General features: G+C 46.1%; 1 protein-coding gene across 3 annotated transcripts in view; it reads right to left on the bottom strand.

Moving 5' to 3' along the window:
- The window catches only part of vps13c (vacuolar protein sorting 13 homolog C), a 103,933-nt gene that overhangs the window by 32,386 nt on the left and 49,408 nt on the right, over positions 1 to 22,139 (bottom strand). For 2 of the 3 annotated variants that reach the window (XM_078244399.1, XM_078244397.1), the window contains exons 46-65: positions 21,158 to 21,296; positions 20,895 to 21,040; positions 19,314 to 19,480; positions 17,699 to 17,952; positions 17,287 to 17,513; positions 16,099 to 16,191; positions 13,577 to 13,810; positions 13,280 to 13,411; positions 12,873 to 12,962; positions 11,900 to 12,055; positions 10,809 to 11,073; positions 9,938 to 10,098; positions 8,967 to 9,088; positions 7,663 to 7,960; positions 7,015 to 7,404; positions 6,492 to 6,596; positions 5,361 to 5,516; positions 947 to 1,072; positions 598 to 731; positions 59 to 185 (exon numbers count right to left, since the gene is read on the bottom strand). In XM_078244399.1, coding sequence (XP_078100525.1) covers positions 59 to 185; positions 598 to 731; positions 947 to 1,072; positions 5,361 to 5,516; positions 6,492 to 6,596; positions 7,015 to 7,404; positions 7,663 to 7,960; positions 8,967 to 9,088; positions 9,938 to 10,098; positions 10,809 to 11,073; positions 11,900 to 12,055; positions 12,873 to 12,962; positions 13,280 to 13,411; positions 13,577 to 13,810; positions 16,099 to 16,191; positions 17,287 to 17,513; positions 17,699 to 17,952; positions 19,314 to 19,480; positions 20,895 to 21,040; positions 21,158 to 21,296 — 3,522 coding nt within the window. The remainder of the gene's footprint in view (positions 1 to 58; positions 186 to 597; positions 732 to 946; positions 1,073 to 5,360; positions 5,517 to 6,491; positions 6,597 to 7,014; positions 7,405 to 7,662; positions 7,961 to 8,966; positions 9,089 to 9,937; positions 10,099 to 10,808; positions 11,074 to 11,899; positions 12,056 to 12,872; positions 12,963 to 13,279; positions 13,412 to 13,576; positions 13,811 to 16,098; positions 16,192 to 17,286; positions 17,514 to 17,698; positions 17,953 to 19,313; positions 19,481 to 20,894; positions 21,041 to 21,157; positions 21,297 to 22,139) is intronic. The other variant, XM_078244398.1, reaches the window with a different exon arrangement.

Raw genomic sequence — 22,139 nt, 5'->3', positions numbered from 1 at the left:
TTTTTGTTTGATGGATGGTTTTTATTAACAGATTAAAGTGAACCCCATAGTGTCGGACCTTCAGCAGGTCCAGCTCTCCAGAATATTCCATGCAGCTCCAGCTCAGCGTCCGGACGCCGGCCGGGTCGTCCCACGCAAACCGCCGAGCCTCACCGGGTTTCAGCTGGTGCTCCATCGCCGAGCCGCTGATAGAGTCAGACAGACAGACAGACAGACAGACACACAGACCGACAGACATACAGAGAGACAGACAGACAGACAGAGAGGGGGATTAGGTTTCCATTTAACTGTCCAGAGTGGAGGCGAGCTAACACATAATAAATAAACATTATACAATGTTCTGCCCTGACCCGCCCCAGATCCACGCCGACACCTCTCAGTCCTTAGAGCCTGACCTGAGGTGCCCTCCAAGATGTGTGTGTGTCTCTGCGTGTGTGTGTGTGCGTGTGTGTGTGTGTCTCTGTGTGTGTGTCTCTGCGTGTGTGTGTCTCTTCGTGTGTGTGTGTGTGTGTGTGTGTCTTTGTGTGTGTGTGTGTCTGTGTGTGTGTGTGTGTGTGTGTGTGTGTGTGTGTGTGTGTCTCTCTGTGTGTCTCTGACCTCTGTCTGTAGCTGATAGTGACCCAGGGCGTGTGGTTGAGCAGCAGGGCCGGAGCTGCTCCTTCGTAGTAATCAGTGAAGCTGATGATGGTCGAGAGATCAGAGATGTTAACCTCCACGATGATCCCCCCGCACTGAAAACACACACACACACACACACACACACACACACACACACACACACAGACGCACGCAGGAAGGCAGGCAGGAAGGCAGGCAGGCAGGCAGGCACGCAGACACACACACACACACACACACACACACATTAACTACAAACACACACATGAACTACACTGTGATGTAGTTGTAAACTCATTTGTGATGTGATTGGTCCGTTAGAGACTCTGACCATGTCGAGGCTCAACAGCGTGCCATTGTCCTGCTGGTTAAAGAAGAAGGTCTTGGAGGAGGATTCAGATCCAACCACACGTACACACAACTTCCCAGAACTGTTGTCCGGCCAGAGAGGGAGGCACTGCAATACAACAACAACACAATAACAACAACAACACACTAACAAAACAACAACTATTTATACCATGGTCTTTGTGAATATTCTGATTGGCCATTAAAAAGTGATGATTAAATATGCGATATATGTAATATATTTACTGTAATAAATCCAAAAATGACACCAATGCGTCATCAGATATTAAGGAAACATCCATCCATCCATCCATCCATCCATCCATCTTCGTCCGCTTATCCGGGGTCGGGTCGCGGGGGAAGCAGCTCCAGCTTGGGACCCCAAACTTCCCTTTCCCGAGCCACATTAACCAGCTCCGACTGGGGGATCCCGAGGCGTTCCCAGGCCAGGTTGGAGATATAATCCCTCCACCTAGTCCCGTGTCTTCCCTGAGGCCTCCTCCCAGCTGGATGATGCCATCAGAACCACATCATCTGCAAAGAGCAGCGATGAGATCCCCAGCCCACCGAACTGCAACACCTCCCCACCCCGACTACACCTCGATATCCTGTCCATAAATACTACAAAGCACAGCCCTGGCGGAGGCCAACCCTCACCTGGAACGAGTCCGACTTACTGCCGAGAACCCGGACACAGCTCTCGCTTTGTTCATACAGAGATTGGATGGCCCTGAGAAGGGACTCCCTCACCCCATACTCCCGCAGCACCTCCCACAGTATCTCCCGGGTGACCCAGTCATACGCCTTCTCCAGATCCACAAAACACATGTAGACCGGTTGGACATACTCCCAGGCTCCCTCCAGGATCCTTGCGAGAGTAAAGAGCTGGTCCGTTGTTCCACGACCAGTACGGAATCCGCATTGTTCCTTTTCAACCTGAGGTTCGATTATGTCTGTCCATCCTTTCCAGCACCTTGGAGTAGACTTTACCAGGGAGGCTGAGAAGTGTGATACCCCTTCAGTTTCAGGAGAAAACACAAGACTTTCACCCAGGAAACAGGTGTTCATGTCCTGGAGAAGTAAGTCAGACTGTAATTGGCACACACCCTCTGGTCCCCCTTTTTGAACAGGGGAACCACCACCCCTGTCTGCCACTCCTTAGGCACCATCCGAGACTTCCACGCAATTTTGAAAAGGCGTGTCAACCAAGACAACCCCTCCACACCCAGAGCATTTCTGGACGGATCTCATCAATCCCTGGGGCTTTGCCACTGTGGAGTTGTTTGACTACCTCAGCGACTTCCCCTAGGGAAATTGACAACAATCCCCCATCATCCGCCAGCTCTGCCTCAAACATAGAGGGCGTATCAGCTGAATTTAGGAGTTCCTCAAAGTGCTCCTTCCACCGCCCTATTACCTCCTAAGTTGAGGTCAACAGCGTCCCATCCTTACTGTACACAGCTTGGATGGTTCCCCGCTTCACCCTCCTGAGGTGGCGAACGGTTTTCCAGAAGCACCTTGGTGCCGACCGAAAGTCCTTCCCCATGTCTTCTCCGAACTTCTCCCACACCCGCTGCTTTGCCTCTTTCACGGCAGAGGCTGCAGCTCTCGGGCCCTTAGGTACCCTGCAACTGCCTCTGGAGTCCTCCGGGATAACACATCCCGGAAAGACTCCTTCTTCAGTCGGACGGCTCCCCTGACCACCGGTGTTCACCACGGTGTTCGTGGGTTACCGCCCCTTGAGGCACCTAAGACCCTAAAATCAGAGCTCCTCGCCGCAGCTTCAGAAATGGAAACTTTGAACCTCGTCCACTCAGATTCAATGCCCCCAGCCTCCACAGGTATACACGAAAAGCTCCACTGGAGGTGTGAGTTGAAAGTCTGTCGGACAGGGGCCTCCTCCAGACATTCCCAATTTACCCACACTACCCGTTTGGGCTTACCAGGTCTGTCGAGAGTCTTCCCCCACCCCCTGACCGAACTCACCACCAGATGGTGATTGGTTGACAGCTCTGTCCCTCTCTTCACCCGAGTGTCCAAAACATACGGCCTCAGATCAGATGAAACAATTATAAAATCGATCATTGACCTTTGGCCTAGGGTGCTCTGGTACCAGGTACACTTATGAGCATCCCTATGTTCAAACATGGTGTTTGTTATAGACAATCCATGACTAGCACAGAAGTCCAACAACAACCAACCACTCGGGTTTAGATCAGGAAGGCTGTTCCTCCCAATCACGCCTCTCCATGTATCTCCATCATTGCCCATGTGCGCGTTGAAGTCCCCCAGCAGAACTATAGAGTCCTCCACTGGAGCCCCATGCAGGACTCCATTCAAGGTCTCCAAGAAGGCTGAATACTCCGAGCTTTTGTTTGGTGTATATGCACAAACAACAGTGTGAGTTTTCCCCCCCACAACCCGCAGGCGTAGGGAGGTGACCCTCTCGTCCACCGGGGTGAACTCCAATGTAGCGGCGCTCAGCCAGGGGCTTGTGAGTAGAAATACTATCTTTTCTTATTTTCTCCTTTTGAAATGTCCTGTTCTGTGATGTAATTTCTGTTTGTGTTATCAACTGCCCAGTTTGACAGCCAGGCCGGGTTGCCAGATATACCTGTAAACACGTAAACCCAGCACGCTACAGCTGGAACGTTAGTACAGATATACCTGTAAACACATGAACCCAGTACTCTACAGCTGCAACGTTTGTACAGATATACCTGTAAACACATGAACCTAGTAAACTACAGCTGGAACGTTAGTACAGCCATGAAAGCAGCAAACAAACTAACAGGATCAATGGAGATAGATTCTACCTGACATAAATAAAACGGCATGGCACGGCAGGTAGCTTAGCATTAGCTTCAGGCTAATTTATCATGGCTACAAGGGACGGGCATTTTCAGGCATTTCAACATTTGTGTACTCACATTGAATTATATAGCGAGAGTACCCGAGTTGGTTTCTCGCACAAACAATTGAGTCACAGCCAGTAAAGTGGTCCTGACTGGTCCTGGCTAACCCCGCTAACTGCTAACGTTAGTGGAGGACCAGGCAAGTGGCCATGGCTGTTTACAACATGTAGCCCTTTCAGCGTCCGTAGCCGACAACGGTGAGTTATTTTAAGCTGAGAGTGGGGGGCTGTAAATCGGTAAGAGAGGACCGTGAGTTTGCAGTGTGTTTAGAGATTGTTGCCGTTATTCTAAGCCAATAAAGTGTGTTCAGTCGGGTGGAGAGGACAGCGAGGTAGTGGTATTTTTAGTGGTTCCTACCGTAATGTCAGTTGGGTGCAGAGCTCCGCGTGAGCATGGGCTTCTATGACTGTCAATATAGCCAGCATCTAACGCTACGGCTATGTGAGACAAGTGTCTAGCAGCATTATTGTGGATGCTGCGGTATCAGCCTGACAACCTCCTTGAACTATGAGTCTGGGGAGGAGGGGGTGGGGGAGACAACTCTCTCCAGTATTTTTGAATTTGCAGTAACTATTTTAAACACTAGCTGTCAGTATTACAAATTGCACCTTTAAAGGGTAACTTCTGTTTTTTATCAACCTGGACTCTCTTTTTTTTTAAGATTATTTTTTGGGGCTTTTCCCTTTATTGTAGTGACCGTGGATAGATGTGAAAGGGGGAGAGAGATGGAGGATGACACACAGCAAAGGGCTTCAGGTCGGATTCGAACCCGGGTTAGGAATTAGGAATTGAGCTAGAGGCTGCCCCCAACCTGGACTCCATGTCTTTTTGTGTGTCTGAGTGTCTGATGGATCAACAATCTGTGAAACTGGTCCAGTATTAAACCAGAACCAAGCTGTAATGTAACCCTACAGGACTAATGTTCAGCAGCAGTTAGTAACAAGCTGTAATGTTACCCTACAGGACTAATGTTCAGCAGCAGTTAGTAACAAGCTGTAATGTTACCCTACAGGACTAATGTTCAGCAGCAGTTAGAGTCACTAAAAGTTCTGTTGTTGCTGCTGACAGACTCAGATTATTATTCTAAGTGTCTGACAACATTATGGGATGGATCCCTACAGAGATAGACCTTTTAGTTAAAGAGTAAGACCCTTTTAGTTTAACATGAAACAGCCCCAAAATCACCATCACCAAACCCACCAGACTGGTAGATGTTGGAACAGTGGAAAGATGAACCATGACAGCTTCTGATAGTTTTATTTAGTTTCTGTCCACTTTGTATGAAGTGTGTTTTACGATGATAAATTGCTGTTTATTTAAATGGAGTCTGGTGGGACTTCTTGCTTCTGTGGGCTTAAACACTGGCTTGGCAACGGTTAAAAACTGAGTCAGTTTTTAACCGCTGGAGTTTTTGTCGACAGATTCAGTGTGACACTGACTGTCTATGGGATGGGTGACTGAATGAAGAGGAGTGGTATTTACCTCTGTAGAGGAGATGTAGTGCCACCTGGTGGAGCTCTGGCTGCTGACTTCTCCCACCTCCAGCTCGTACGATGACTTGTTAACCAGAGTGTAGAAAGGACTCATGGTGACGATCCTGGTCAGGTTAAAACTGCTCATCTGGATACTAACGCCCACCTGAACACAGACACAAAGTCAAACTGTTCATCTAGGACAAATACGGCCCCTCGCATATTTTGATCCGGCCCGATTTGATTGATTGATGAATCAATTTTGGTTCACAATAGACTTTGGGCCACATAGTTTTTGTAGCTTTTTTCAATCTTTTTCTCTGACCTTTTTGCCACTTTTTCCAATGTTTTTCTTAGATGGCTAAGTTACTTTTTTTGCTGACTTTGTTGGGTCTTTATGTCGACCAAGTTGTAAGTGAGACGATTATATGACACATACACTAATACAATAAAAGATGCTTGACTTTTACCATAAAATAATAGCATGTGAATAACCTAAACATGTCTCGCCCTGGATGTGATTCTTATTTTCCAGCGTGGCCCTTCGTGGAATTGATTTTGACACTGCTGATCTAGATACTAACTAGCAGTCAGACTCTTTAATACAACATCATAATGTAGCACTGCTCGCTGTTTCTGCAATAGGATTCTTCACTGGACAATATTCTGCACTACTCTTTATTATTTATTACTCTGTGTCACGTCCAACTGTGCAATATTTCATTTATATTCATCTGCACCTTATCTGCACCTCATCTGTACATCTTATTTCTTATCCTTAATGTATATTTTTTCACCTATGTCCACTTAATGTGTATTTGTGTTATTCTGATGTGTGTACATTTTTTCTTTTGAGCTGCTGTAGCACAGGAATTTCCTCAGTGCGGGATTAATAAAGTCTATCTCATCTTATCTCATCTTATCTTAACACCTGAACACAGACACAAAGTCAAACTGTTTATCTGGATACTAACACCTGAACCCAGTAAATGTCTTGTTCACATATTCAGTTTGTATCATAAAGGCCTAAGATATCGAAAGTTACGAATGTAAGTACGGTTCTATGAATCACGAATGACAGTGCTTAAATCCCTGAATATATCCTTCGTAGGTTAACCTAACCCTAACCCATTTTAGTTACCAGGAAGTCCATGTTGTTGGCGGGACAGCGAACGCAGCCGTAACTTCCCACGGTGTCCAGAGAGAAACCATCGGACCAGGAGCTGGTGGACACACACAGCTGGAGCTGTAACACAAACACACAACACAGTGAACAACTGGTCCAATACCAACACTTCTGCTGGGGCTAACTATCTGATGAACTGGTCCAATACCAACACTTCTGCTGGGGCTAACTATCTGAAGAACTGGTCCAATACCAACACTTCTGCTGGGGCTAACTATCTGATGAACTAGTCCAATACCAACACTTCTGCTGGGGCTAACGAACTGAACGGTGTGAATCCACTTTTACCATCAGAAACTGTGCCTGGGTTTGTTATTAGACTTCAGGTTAAAGTACAAACACATATTTCAAATTTAAACCCTAAATGTTTGAAAAGACTGTGGTACTAACAGAAAACTAATGACCTGAACCGGTCCAGGTCTTATTCTCACCTTGCTGTAGATGACTCAGTCTGAACCGGTCCAGGTTTTAGTCTCACCTTGTTCTTGCTGAAGAGGTTCTTCTTCCTGAAGGAGAAGAGGACGATGTCCCGGCAATCAGCGGGGTGTTTGAGGCTTACGTCCTCGGCTCGGTACTGAAGCACGCGGGACGTCTTGTTGATGATCCAGTACGGGCTGAAGAGCGAGAGCAGCAGGCGGCCTGCCGTCTTCACCACGTGGACGTTCAGGTCCAGCGTCATGCTGCCGTCCGAGTCACAGAACAGACACAAAGACAGGAACTCAGGCATTTCCTGTTGTATACGGAGGTGTCCCTGCCAGTCGCGGCCCTGGTACTTTATCAGGGCCAGCGACACGATCTCGCCAGAGACGCGAGCGTTCAGAAGGTCCGACGTGCTGCCTTCCTCAAGATCGTACGAGTCCGCTGAGTTCTGCAGAGGAATTAAATTACTTAAATCTTTTTATCATCTGATCCTCCACATGATCTTTAATTTAAATATTGTCTCTGAGTGTCTCTGACTCTGTGTCTGCATGTTTTCTGTGTGTCTGTACCTCCATCATGTAGCGGACGGTGTAGGGCAGATTGACCGTATCTGTGTGTGTATGTATCTGGGTGTGTGTCTGTGTGTGTGTGTGTGTGTGTGTGTGTGTGTGTGTGTGTGTGTGTGTGTGTATCTGTGTGTCTGTACCTCCATCATGTAGCGGACGGCGTAGGGCAGCAGGTTTCTCAGTGTGGCCACAGGGTGCAAGTGGATGATGTAAGCGGGGTCCCAGCCCTCCTCGCCATGGCTGGCGATGTGTTGCAGGTTGTCGGGGACGGCCAGCGTGCTGACTGTCAGCGGCAGCAGGCCGCCGATGCTCGCCGGACACTGCAGCAGCGAACGCACCTCCAAGCTGCGGTGCACCTGCTCCTTCCACGCCACGCAGGACGACGAGGCGCCATACTGCCCGTCCAGATGGCCGGCTGGACGCACAAACAGCTGGCATCTTTAGGGGAGGGTGTGGGGGGGTACAGAAAATGGTGAGAAATGTGGATCAGTGTTTCCCAACGCCTAAGATGACATGCTCTTGTTTTGTCCACAACTCAAAGATCTTCAGTTTCCTGTCTCAGAGGGGAGAAGAAACTAGATAATTATTTACAGGATTAATATCTCACAGAAACGAACATGAAGCACTGTTTGGTGCTACCTGCATGTTCCATGGTGCTACCTGTATGTCTCATGGTGCTACCTGTATGTTCCATGGTGCTACCTGTATGTCTCATGGTGCTACCTGTATGTTCCATGGTGCTACCTGTATGTCTCATGGTGCTACCTGTATGTTTCATGGTGCTACCTGTATGTCTCATGGTGCTACCTGTATGTTTCATGGTGCTACCTGTATGTTCCATGGTGCTACCTGTATGTTTCATGGTGCTACCTGTATGTTCCATGGTGCTACCTGTATGTTTCATGGTGCTACCTGTATGTCTCATGGTGCTACCTGTATGTTTCATGGTGCTACCTGTATGTCTCATGGTGCTACCTGTATGTCCCATGGTGCTACCTGTATGTTCCATGGTGCTACCTCATGGTGCTACCTGTATGTCCCATGGTGCTACCTGTATGTTCCATGGTGCTACCTCATGGTGCTACCTGTATGTCCCATGGTGCTACCTGTATGTTTCATGGTGCTACCTCATGGTGCTACCTGCATGTTCCATGGTGCTACCTGTATGTTCCATGGTGCTACCTCATGGTGCTACCTGTATGTCCCATGGTGCTACCTGTATGTTTCATGGTGCTACCTCATGGTGCTACCTGTATGTCCCATGGTGCTACCTGTATGTCCCATGGTGCTACCTGTATGTTTCATGGTGCTACCTCATGGTGCTACCTGTATGTTTCATGGTGCTACCTCATGGTGCTACCTGTATGTTTCATGGTGCTACCTCATGGTGCTACCTGTATGCGTCATGGCCGGTGCTACCTGTATGTGTCATGGCCGGTGCTACCTGTATGTTTCCAAGGCGATATGGAACTCGGTTTCCGGCTCGGCCTGTCCCACACTCTGCAGACTCCGGGACACGGGACAGTACTTCAGCACGGTGAACGGCACCGAGAAGTGATTCTTGATCTGAAAACCCAAACCACTGTTAATAAACTCCAGAGAGATTATAAAATAATAACAATAATAATAATAATAATAACAACAATAATAATATTAATGTTCAGGGCTAACTTCAAATCACTTCCATACTGTGTCCAAAAGTTTGTTTCAATATATGAAAGTAAATATGATTTTAGAGGTATTTTTAAAATGGTAAATGGTTTGTAATGCTACTGTGGTTAACCCTCCCCGTCCACCATGAACGTGTTGTCCTTCTGGGTCAAAATTGGCACTTTTTCCAGTGTTTTTGACAATTCACACACGTTTGTCACTTTTCTCAACGCTTTTATTAAATTCATGGTCATTAACATGTTAAATTAATTAAACATTTAATTAAATGTTAAATTAGGAATAATTTAAGTGAAATTATACCTAATTTTTGAGTTAAAAAAGCAGAAATTATGCATTTTGTTGACTAATAGTTAAGATCAGAGGATGTTGAGTGAATAACAGACTGTTTTATGTCAAACTTTAGTCTTGATACTGTTTTGAAACCACTTAAAAAAAAATTCAAATGCTATAAAATTGAATAAAACACCCAAAATTCAATGAAAGTGATCATTAATTGTACCTGCGAAGATTGTTATATGGGTTGCATACGACGTACATCATGCATCCATGTTATTTTTGGGTAATTTGGTTGTAAGAAATCCATATTTCTGATATAAAAAAACTTTGAAAATGGGTCAAATTTGACCGTAGGCTAACATGAGGGTTAATTTCTTCGTTTCTGGCGAGGGGGGGGGGGCAATCAGACTGCGTGGCGAGGGATCAGACTGCGTGGCGAGGGATCAGACTGCCCGGGGGGGATCAGACCTGCAGTGGCGAGCGGACGGTGATGACTTTGTTCCCCTCTGCGGCGTCGATCTGCAGCAGGACAGAAACAGCGTCCTGCTGCAGAGGACTCCGGACGTTGTAGAGAAGACGACCTGGTTTGTCCACGGCCATGTTGGAGATCTCGCTGTAGCCAGAGGGAACTGAAGGGTCACACAGACACACACACACACACACACACACACACACACACACACACACACACACACAGAGAGAGAGAGAGAGAGAGAGAGAGAGAGAGACACATACACACACACACACACACACACACACACACACACACACACACACAGAGAGAGACATACACACACACACACACACACACAGAGAGAGAGAGACACACACACACACACACACACACACGAAGAGACACACACACACACACAGACACATCAACACACACACACATCAACACACACACGCACAGACACATCAACACACACACAGACACACACACACACAGACACAGAGAGAGAGAGAGAGAGAGAGACATACACACATACACACACACACACACACACACACAGACACACACACATCAACACACACACACACACACACACACACACACACACACACACACACACACACACACACACACACACACACACAAACACACACACACACACACACACACATCAACACAAACACACACACACACACACACACATTATCTTTAATCTTTATTCCCACATCTGTTTTACTCAATAAACAGACTAGGGCTAGGCTTAGGGTTGGGGAGAAGTAAAGAGAGACTAAATAAGGAGGAATGGTAAAAGGGAAATAAGAAAGGAAGTCAGTAGGGAAGGAACGAGGCAAGGACGATAGGAAAAGGGAAGAGGGCGGTCCTGACCGATGGTGAGGTGGAACAGGCAGCTCTCTTGCCGCTGCAGAGCTGACAGTTTTCCCCGGGACGCCGGTTCGTACGCCGAGTGCTGCAGGTCCACGCTCTGTCCCGCCGGTAGCTGGAGGAGCGATTCCTGCGCCGGACAAGCCACCGGCCGCAGGTTGGCGCTGAGCTGCACCGTCACAGGGGTCCCCAGGCAGTTCCGGATGGTGAACGGGGCTTTCTCTTTTAGAGACGAGTCAAAGGTGGAGGCTGTTCCCTCGGAGAACGCCTGAACACAACACAGCAAACACACATTACTATTCCCTCAGAGAACGTCTGAACACAACACGGAAAACATACATCAATCATGTCTATAAGTAATCAATAGACAGGTGAAGTCCCGCCCCTTCCTGTGTCCACCATGGGACTTTATTTCAGTACAAATGTGTGTCCTGTAGTGAACGGGGAGAGACTAATAAGTTTACATCCTGTTTGAATTGAGCCATGAATTAAACATCTGATGGTTTAACAGATAATTTATCAGGTGAATCAGAATCAGAAATACTTTAATAATCCCAGGGGAAATTATTTTTGTTACCACTCCAGGTATACAAACAACATATATTATCCAGACTTTTAACATATATAATAAAAACAAATATACAGTAATAATATATAAAATATGAAATGTACAATGTACATATATATACATGTGCAAATAGTGCAATAAAAAAGAGAAGTGATTGTCTATGTTTGAGATGAGATGATTACAGAGAGGGGGTGTGTGACTCTCTGAGGGAGGTGTTGTGAAGTTGAATGACCACAGGCAGGAAAGAAGAAAGTCTTATAGATCTTTCATATCCATGTATGACGGTGTTGTAAATGATCGAATCGATATTCAATCGACTCAAATCAAATGGAGACCTTGGTGAGGTTGTGAAGGACATTATGATGTGTTATGGTGAGGTTATAGAAGACATTATGGTGTGTTATGGTGAGGTTATAGAAGACGTTAATGATGTGTTATGGTACCTTGGTGAGGTTATAGAAGACGTTAATGATGTGTTATGGTACCTTGGCGAGGCTTTAGAAAACGTTATGATGTGTAACGGTACCTTGGCGAGGTTGTGCAGGACGCTGAGGCTGCACTGGGACACGGTGATGTTCATGGTGTCTTTGGAGCAGATACTGACGGCCGTGCAAGGTTCAGGGAGAATCACAAAGTCGTCTCCGTGAACAGGACTTCTGTCCATGACTGGGTTGTTCTTCATCTGCACGAACAGAGACAACAATGAAAGATAAGTTACTCATCAAGTGTTTTCACTGCTGTTTCTAATCAAACTGATTTTATTTAACCATCAACTGCTAATGCAGAATCTGGATATAAAACTGACATTATCCTTCACAACACAACTGGGCAGCACAGTGGAGAACTGTCACCTTACGGCAAAATGTTCAGGCTTTGAATCCACTCTAATTTAAGACTAATCTATCTAATCTAACTACTCTAATGCCGACCTTAGACTCAACAGTTTTCGTGGCTCCTCTGCCTCAAACTAATGTTCAATCTGGGAATGAGATTCTGAGAGTCTTCATAGAGTTGGGGCGCACCCGTCGTCGCAATCTTTTGGTGCAAGGTCATAAAACTCAGTCTTTTTCCTGTCTGGACGTTCAGACAAAGTCAAACGTGTTTGATATCATCCTCAATTTGAAGTCGTGGCAGTTAAATCTTCTAGTCTGAGACTAAAAACTCAGAGACATTATGACAGATTGTCTTCAGATGTGAGATGGTGACAGACTTTAGTCTTTTCAAAGTCTTTTCACAGTCTGCTAGAGGATGGTAGGCATAAACTGTTAGTGTACAGAATGGACGATGATAAACCTGTACAATGGACAGTCTACATCTCAGTAGTCCTGTGATGTTTTTTTTCTGTCGAGGATTTAATAAGTGTACCAGAACACCGAAGCCAAAGTCTGATGTCTCAGTTTGTAGTTCAATCATCAGATCTGCAGTGAAAATGCTTTCCTGTGATCGACATTCAGAAGAATAAACTTGCGTGGTGTCAGAAACAGAGCTAACAGATTTACCTCGAGCTCCAGGTTCCATCTGCGTTTGCCGGCATCAACCCGTTCGAGCAGCGGCTCCCATACCGCATGGATCTCGTTAAAGTAGTTCACCTGCATGTCATAAAAAGATCATGTAGAATAAAAAGTGAAGGCAACACAAACATGATTTTACATGTAATCCATAAATACATTAAATGTCCAACACAACCTTTCAACAAATTATCTTTTACTATAAAGCTTTCTCATTTTAATGCAAAAGTTTGGTCGAAATTGGACGCAAAAGAATGGCGCGGCTGTTTGAGTTCATGTCTATTTCTGCTGGTGTATGTTTTTCTTAAAAGGAATCCATCTGTTGAAAGATCAATGTTGTCCCTGTGTGTCAGTGGGAGTTCAGGTTTAGGTTTGGGTTGAGGTGGATCAGCTCTCACCTCCAGCGACATGTCGGCTCTGAGCTGCAGCAGAGACGACCAGTTTTTGGCCGATCCTTTGAAGGCGGACTCGGCGAGCAGCAGTGGGACGGTCCGGTGACCCAAACCGGACTCCAGAGTCACCTGGACCACCTGCGGAGCGACAACACCACAGCAACAGGAAACACATCACTGTACACCTTCAGAATAAAACGTTCTCGAGAGGATCTGTCTGTCTCCGTGTAAACTTTCAGAATAAAACCTTCTCTAGAGGATCTGGCTGTCTCCGTGTAAACCTTCAGAATAAAACAGTCGTACCTTGACCTCGGCGGTGAATCTCTCGCCCTCGCTGCGCCCGTCCGGCTCTCTGAAGCTCTCGGTGACCTCGGCAGCCAGGTCCACTCCCAGGAACCAATAGTTGCAGCCGTAGATGTTCATGACGGACCAGAGGTTGCCGACGTCCATCTTCGGCTCCTTACTCTGCTCGTCTCGCTGCTTCGCGGCCATAGCGGCCGTTATCGTCATTACGGTGTTGAGGATGAACGGAGAGATCTGCAGGACAAAGATAGAGATGTTCCAATATATATTATATATATATATATATATATATATATATATATATATATATATATATATATATATATATATATATATATATATATACACACTACCAGTCAATAGTTTGGGGTCACTTAGAAATGTCCATTCTACTCCATTCCAGACAGAATAGCAGCTAAGATCAGTTGCATTGTGTTTTTAATCAGGGCAGCAGTTTTCAGATTACATTACGTGCTTACATAATTGCAAAAGGGTTCTCCAATGTTTTCAAACTTAGCCTTTTAAAATGATATCAGATTAGTGAACAGAATGAGCCTTTGGAACATTGGATGAATGGTTGCTGATAATGGGCAATGTAGATATTTACATTAAAGATCAGCCACTTCTTTCTACAGTCGAGAACTCTTTTGACATTATGCACATAATGTAATCTGAAAACTGCTGCCCTGATTAAACAAACAATGCAACTGATCTCAGCTGCTATTCTGTCTGGAATGGACATTTCTAAGTGACCCCAAACTTTTGACCGGTAGTGTATATATAAATACACTAAACCAAACTAAACTAGAGATGTTCTGATACCGATACCAGTATCAGAAAAGCCTACGGTTTCGGTGGGTACTGGAGGTTATGCACCGATCTGATACCACGTAATTTAGCCCAAAAGAAAATCTACTTAAAAGTAGTTTATTTATGTTCTTTTGCCGTTGTGACTCGCTGTCAAACTGGATAATAAAAGAAAGTTCTGCAGAGTTTATTGTTTGTGTTTGTTCATGTTTCACAATGAGTTTAACAATAAAGACAGAAATCATATCTAAGGTATCTATAAGGTATCTCTATAAGGTACCTATAAGGTATTGGGAAGGAAGAAATGGTATCGGACCATCTCTCGACACAGACACGCCGATGGGGAGTGTTTTCCACCGGGAACTGCTCTTTGTTCTTTGGTTACTCATTCTGATGACATCACAAAGAGGATCGTATCAGAATAATTTATTTTCCTTCTGTCTTATACTCAAGATTATCTGTAATAATACTGAAGTGTGTTGTCCCCACCCAATCCGGTTTTTATTCTCCTATTCTGAGCTTTTTTTCTTCTTCCAGAGCACCTACTGTACCAAGGAGCATTTTTTTCATAACTTAAAAAATGCAAACAGAGAGAACGACAACACAGACAGTTGACTCAAAGATCCAACCTACTGGTCTAAGGGTGTTGTCACACCTGTAGTTTGTTTGCTTTGGTCCGAATCAGTGAGTTAGTAAACTTGGAGCGATTTGCTCTTGGTTTGGTTTGATTTGGTTTCACACCTGGAAAAATCCATGCGTACCAAAATGCATCATTACAAATCAGGCAAGAAAGTCCACTTATTGATCAGATGTGTCTGGGGGCGGGAGCAAGAAAGTAAATACAGGAACAAGGTCCTGTGTTCTGGTCTAGTGGTCAAACCAGCTCATTTCATTAAAATTATCAGACATTGTTTGGCGAGAGACGTTACTACGTCTGCTCTGGTCACCGAGACTTCGCTCTGCTCTGCCGGCATCTGTCTCCAACTTTAGGGCAGCTGGTTTGACCACGGAGATACGAGTGACGGACGGGAAGCTTGACCGCTGTCTATTTCTGTGATAGAAACACTGCAAGCTGCTACAGTTTGCTGCTCTGCTGCATGTTGGTGCGGTTCGAGTATGGATCACGTTCTCACCACAAACGAACTGCTCCAGAGTTGGATTGAAAGCGTACCGAGACCACCTCTTCAAGTACGCTTGTTTGGTCGCTTTTGGTGGGCATCAGAGTTCGATTGCCACGTTCTCACTTGCCCAAACTAACCGGACCAGCGGGGTAAATGAACTCTAGTTCGATTCAACCGAACTAAAGGCTGTCAGTTTGAAAACGCCCTAAAGTGTTTTATAGATCCATAAAACTCTGACTAAATTGCTTCTGTTGTTAAAGAAGATTATCTGATACGAAGTGTGTTATCTCTGCCCGATCCAGTTATTATTCTCCTATTCTGTGCTTATCTTTGATTTTTTTCTTTCAGAGCCTTGTGGAAAGTTTCATTACTTAAAAAATGCTAAATAAAGTTTTAGAAAACAAACAAAGATGACGACAACACAGACAGTTTGACCCAGAGAATTTTTTTTTTTAAAACGTAGCAGTGCAGATGTAGCCTAAATTGTTGTAAACAAGCCAGTTTGGTCTGAAAGTGAAACATTTTTCTTATCTACTTGTTTTCAGTAGTATTATCTGTTTAATAGATCCATAAAACTGTGAGGGAAGACGTTACCTTGACGATGACTTCCTCTACCGTCACACAGCCGCTCAGTGGTTGGTTGGGGTGGGTTTTGGTCTCCATGGTGACCGAGCAGGGTCTCAACACCTGTTGGACAGAGTCACACTGATGAGCAGGACTACTCGGACTCTGCAGACGCACAAGTCTGCAGATTTTCGACTAATTAACACTCCGAGGTCTATCTAAGGGCATTTTCGCGATGTCTACATTTCTTCTTAAATTCACATTTTAGGGGTATTTGCTGATAACTGATCCACATGTGTTTCATAACAAAATGTTCAGAACAAACTCAGCTTCCTGAATGTCTGTCCCAGAGCAATGTGTGAAGAGATATTTTGTTTCTGAAAAAAACACGCCCATCCGGGTGAAATACAGAAAGGGAGTCCCATCGAGAGACAAGTTGGTTTAGATCTCCACATGAGGTAGAAGTATGTTGAGTAGTAGCCTCTGGGGTGCAACAGAGGATCTACAGCCTACAGGAGGGCGGATAACTCCTGGTCCAGCCCTTGGGTTTTTCGGTCGCTGATGATGGTCATTTTGGCCCGGCCAGAGGCAGGGGGGGGCAGCGTTGGAACTGGAGCCTGTACCCGTGGGTTAAGGTGGTAACCACCCAGGGGTCCAGAGCATGAGCAGCCCAACAACGAAGCTGCTGATGGGAAAAGTAACCGACAACAGGCCCAGAGGCCTCAGTCTCTGGCCCCCCGTCCCCTAGGGGCCCTGGGGGGACGACAGACAGGATCCGGGGCTCGAGACCGTCTGGAGGGAAAGCATCTAGTGTCACAAAAGTCTAACGCACGCCGTCTAACCCAGCAGAGGATGCACAAACGGGACGCTGTGAAAACGATAATCAGTAGTATCAGTAGTAAAAATTAAGTCGAACCAATAAATACCAGCAGCGGGGGGGCGCAGACGCCGCCTTCATCGGACTTGGTTGCTAAACCGCCGTAAAATAGTTAGCTTTGGTGAAAACACAGCTACGAAGGTCATATAAAGCGAAGAAAAACAACTTCTACCCGGAGTGGGAAGCTAAACGCTCCTTTCCCTGATGACGCCAGAAACTGTAGTCTCTCCTGGGTCAAGTGACATTGTTGGTATACATACTCGAACTGCACATGCGTGAAGGGAATGTGCAGTGCTTTAAGCACCGCCTCTGGCGGTCAGCAGGGATGAAATAGAACTTACGGTGGTGAAAGCATCGTCCTCCTTGTTCCGGATGAAGCGGCAGGCGAGGACCTTTAACTCCCTGAGGTTGGCTCTCATGTTCTGGCTGCCGTCCGGCTCGTTCTGCAGCGAGACGTCACACTGGAAGGAAGCGGTGAGGGCGGGGGCGTCGGCCTTCATCAGGCTCGCCACGAACACAACCTCCGGGTCCAAAACCACTGCCCGCAGACGGGTCCGCACCACAGATGCTGCGCAGAGAAAACACCGTTCAGACAACATGACAGCTAAATGGCATGACATAACGTAAACAACATTCAGACAACATTTAGCTTAGAGAGATTGTAATAGGGCTGTCTGAGGCTACATTTACATGAACTAATCTCTGTTTGTGGGTCAGCGGGTCAGAAACATTGACTGTATTTGTGGGTCTTACCGGGCTTGGCATCGGCTCGAGGCTCGGTGGTCTGTCTCAGCGGCAGTCTGTCGCTTGCTGCCGAGCCGGCAGTAGTGGTCGGACTCTGCGGCAGAGCCTGCACGAAGAAGTCCGCCACGGCCATCAGGAACTCCACGCTGGCACACAGGTAGAGTTTCTGCAGGACGGCCACCACCTCCCGCTCTGCAGCGCTCTGACGGTACGTCACGTCGATCATCGCCTCGGGGGATTCCTCGTCTCGCCGACCTACCATCCTGACGCCACGGCCAGAGACATAACACAGCAGGGAAAGGGTGAATTCATACATTTAAAGGTCCCATGGCATGAAAATGTCACTTTATGAGGTTTTATAACATTAATATGCGTTCCCCCAGCGGCTAGAAATGGTGATAGGTGTAAACCAAGCCCTGGGTATCCTGCTCTGCCTTTGAGAAAATGAAAGCTCAGATGGGCCGATCTGGAATCTTCCCTTTATGATATCATAAGGGGAAAGGTTACCTCCCCTTTCTCTGCTTTGCCCGCCAAGAGAATCTGGCCCCCCCATGAGAGAGAGACATCATGGCTTGAAAACAAGTGAAGCATGGCAATTGGTCAAGGCCACACCCCCACCCCCCCCCTTGCCCCCCCCCCCCCTCTCCTCCTCAATAGCATTTAAAGCTACAGTCACAGAAATGGCACATCCTAAGGAAAGGTCATTGTGGGACTGGCTCTAGTGGCTGTAATTCTGGACCATGGCTGAATTTCAGGAAAGAGACTTCATATACAGTATTAGGGGACCACAAAGGTCTATATAAAAGAGACTTCAGATACAGTATTAGGGGACCACTAAGGTCTATATAAAAGAGACTTCAGATACAGTATTAGGGGACCACAAAGGTCTATATAAAAGAGACTTCAGATACAGTATTAGGGGACCACTAAGGTCTATATAAAAGAGACTTCAGATACAGTATTAGGGGACCACAAAGGTCTATATAAAAGAGACTTCAGATACAGTATTAGGGGACCACTAAGGTCTATATAAAAGAGACTTCAGATACAGTATTAGGGGACTACTAAGGCCTATATAAAAGAGACTTCAGATACAGTATTAGGGGACTACTAAGGTCTATATAAAAGAGACTTCAGATACAGTATTAGGGGACCACTAAGGTCTATATAAAAGACTTCAGATACAGTATTAGGGGACCACTAAGGCCTATATAAAGAGACTTCAGATACAGTATTAGGGGACCACTAAGGTCTATATAAAAGAGACTTCAGATACAGTATTAGGGGACCACTAAGGTCTATATAAAAGAGACTTCAGATACAGTATTAGGGGACCACTAAGGTCTATATAAAAGAGACTTCAGATACAGTATTAGGGGACTACTAAGGCCTATATAAAAGCATCCAAAAAGCAGCAAGTCATAGGACCTTTAACAGACATAAACACACACAGGTTTCAGGGGTTTAGTACAGACCACATTAGTATCAGTTTTCTTTTATAGAAAATAATCTGTTAACACGGTGAAACTGGGTTTTGCTCTTAATGTATCCAGAAAATAATTCATATATGAATGTAATTATAAATAATGTGTGATTTATTGGAAAAGCCAAAATATAATTTTACCGTGAGGTGACCCGCTCCATGCCGGTCCTCAGGTCGTCCAGCGTGCAGCCGCTGAGGACGGTGGTTACCTCCACGCTGCCGTCCGTCAGGATCTTCCCTGAAGTCTTCAGCTGATGAAGCGCCAACTCACCCAGACGGAGGTTCTGCTGGTGCTGGAGACCTGCAAGCTGCAGGGAACAGAAACGCAATCAGACCCAACACTGCAGGGAACAGAACCACAATCAGACCCAATGCTGCAGGGAACTGAACCACAATCAGACACAAGACCCAACAACTGCAGTGCTGATCCCAGTTTGGAGTCTAAAATCCAGTTCAGACCAAAGATTCTGGTCGAGACGATGTAAACTTTCACTTTCTCCGTTCTGAAAGCTGTCTGTTTCCACCAATGAGATGAGACGGTGTATCTTCTGCATAGAAACAACTTTCTGGACTTCCATTCTAACTTCAGTCTCTCTCTAGCTCTCTCCACCACATACTGCTCTCTCTCTTCAGTCTCTCTCTTAAATATCTGAAATATGAAAATATAACTGAAAATATAACTGCGGAGTGGTGGTGGAGTCATTAGGTTTCCATTAAAGTCAGTGTGTGTATTTCCACGGCTGCGTTCCGACTCCGGCACAGCTCCGGTGATCCGCAGCCCTCCGGAGCAGATACGCAGAGCTTCTATTTTTGCCAGATGCTGGAGAGCTCTGTAGAAATTCAGCACACGGCAAATAGTGCGGGACAGGAAGTTGAGCACAGAAACAAAAACAAAACATCTGGTTAATTTTCAAAATAAAATACACCGTGCTCACAGCAGATCATATTTCAGCAGGTCAGCACAGAGTTGTTTCCCTCTACTCCTTTGGATGGAAACAAACTGTTGTTGGTTTTGTGGTTCTGTTTATAGTAACTACATCCTGTTATATTGCGCGATCACATGTGAATTTGGGAGATCTCGTGGGTCCTAATGACTTCAGCTGTCAGTCATGGCCGCAGCCGTTCCACAACAAATCCAGACCTAGTGGGTATTGAAGGACGGCGGAGCACGGAGCCGACACGCAGCGAAGCTGATCCGCAGTTTTTCTGCAGTTGGTGGAAATATGTAACACTGACAAACAGCAGAAAAGATAACAGTATGGCTTTTACAGTTTATCTGGACTCAGGAAAACTCTGTCCATCGGTGACACTAAACATGCTCTCCATACTGAGTTTAAGCTGCGACAATACAGAACACCTCTGGCAAACATCCAGGTCTACAAGAGATCTTTAAAACTAATGAATTTTGACATGATCTTGTGATATCGCGAAAATAAATCGGGTTAGAGGTTCTGGTTATTATGGGCAGTGGTGGCCTAGGGGGTTAAGGAAGCGATCTTGGGACAGGCAATCGATCCCCAGACCGGCAGGATAAAATCTGGGTGGGGAAAGTGAAAGAGCAGCGCTTGTCCCTCCCTCATCACCACCACTGAGGTGCTCTTGAGCAAGGCCCTTAACCCCAACTGCTCCAGTGGAGAAACATTTCACAGCAACAAGGTAAAAAAGACAAGTGAAAAAGCTGGCCATCAACGGTTTCTGGGTACATCAGAAGGAAATACATACAGAACCCTGCAGAACAGGACGGACCTGTTTGGGGTCGTTGCTGTACAGAACCAGAGCCAGAGACTTGATGTTGAAGTTAAACTGCATCGTCACCAGAGCTTCCTCCTCGTCTTCATCACTGCTCACAGCGGGTTTCCCACCATCTCCTGAAAACAGAAAACACAGCAAGCAGAACGGAAATAATCAGAAAGAGAAAACTAATCTCACTTCCGTTAATTAGAATCAGAAGCTATGTGGATATTAGTGTTATACGATATGAAGACCTGTGGGGGGGGCTCCGGCTGTTCGGAGCTGCAGAGCGGAGTCCTGTCTCGGGACGGGGGGGTCCAGACCGCCGGCCTCGCCCAGATTCTCCGTCAGGATCCTCAGCAGCACCGCCAGGTCGTCCTGACTCAGCTCCACCTGCAGGACGGATACAGAGAGCAGCTGACTGATTACTGATCTCTCTCCAGAGGTTTCCTCACTGAGGGCCAAATGTACGTACATTTGAGAACATGGCGTTATCAGCGCCATGGCCAACCCGCAGAAAGTGCACGCTGTGATCCTTCAGCTTACGTCGTATTTACCAAGCCTGCAGTTCATCAGGTAATCAGCGCCTTTCTCCGCCCACTACACCGGAAATTGTGCTGTAGCAAAGTGTTAAGTACTGTTGCTATGATATGGCTGAGTGCAGACTGAGATATTCACACTGCTGATGCTAGGACTGTTTGAAATGATCCTGATGCCAATATGTGTAACGTAGCGAGGAGTTTAATAGCTGTTGGAATGGAATGTGAACGCTGAGTCGGAGATATGATGTCATCTTTGATTTCTTCCAGTAACTGTAATATTACATGGCTGCTTAATCTGTAACGCGTAATGATTTCCTGTTCACTCAACTGAAAAAGTGTGATCCTTGTTCAGCTCGTCTCCTTGGCCTATGTCTCCATCTGGCTCAGATCACTGCTGCCATTTCACCAGGAGGCATATGCCAGGAAACCCACTTCCTGGTTTACACCTGCTTTTAAGAGGTGGAGAATTTTCACCGCAAAATAGAGGCGCGCTGTCACAGCGGTTTTTGTACATAAAGTGGAATACATAATTAGGCGAACTTTACGCTTCCCCTCCCATCTCTTTATGGGAAACTCCCACTTTCTCCTTCACCCTCCCGCGAATACATATGCATGACACGAAAAAGCACAATTTGCCATTTTCAGTTCCCGCGACAGGCAGTCTGCGCTTTTACCTCAGTGCGGCCTACTTTTA

The sequence above is a fragment of the Sander vitreus genome, unplaced genomic scaffold (assembly GCF_031162955.1).
Source record: "Sander vitreus isolate 19-12246 unplaced genomic scaffold, sanVit1 ctg232_1, whole genome shotgun sequence".
Classification (NCBI taxonomy): domain Eukaryota; kingdom Metazoa; phylum Chordata; class Actinopteri; order Perciformes; family Percidae; genus Sander; species Sander vitreus.
Note: the sequence above shows the minus strand (reverse complement) of the source record. Positions and strands in the feature narration are given on the sequence as shown.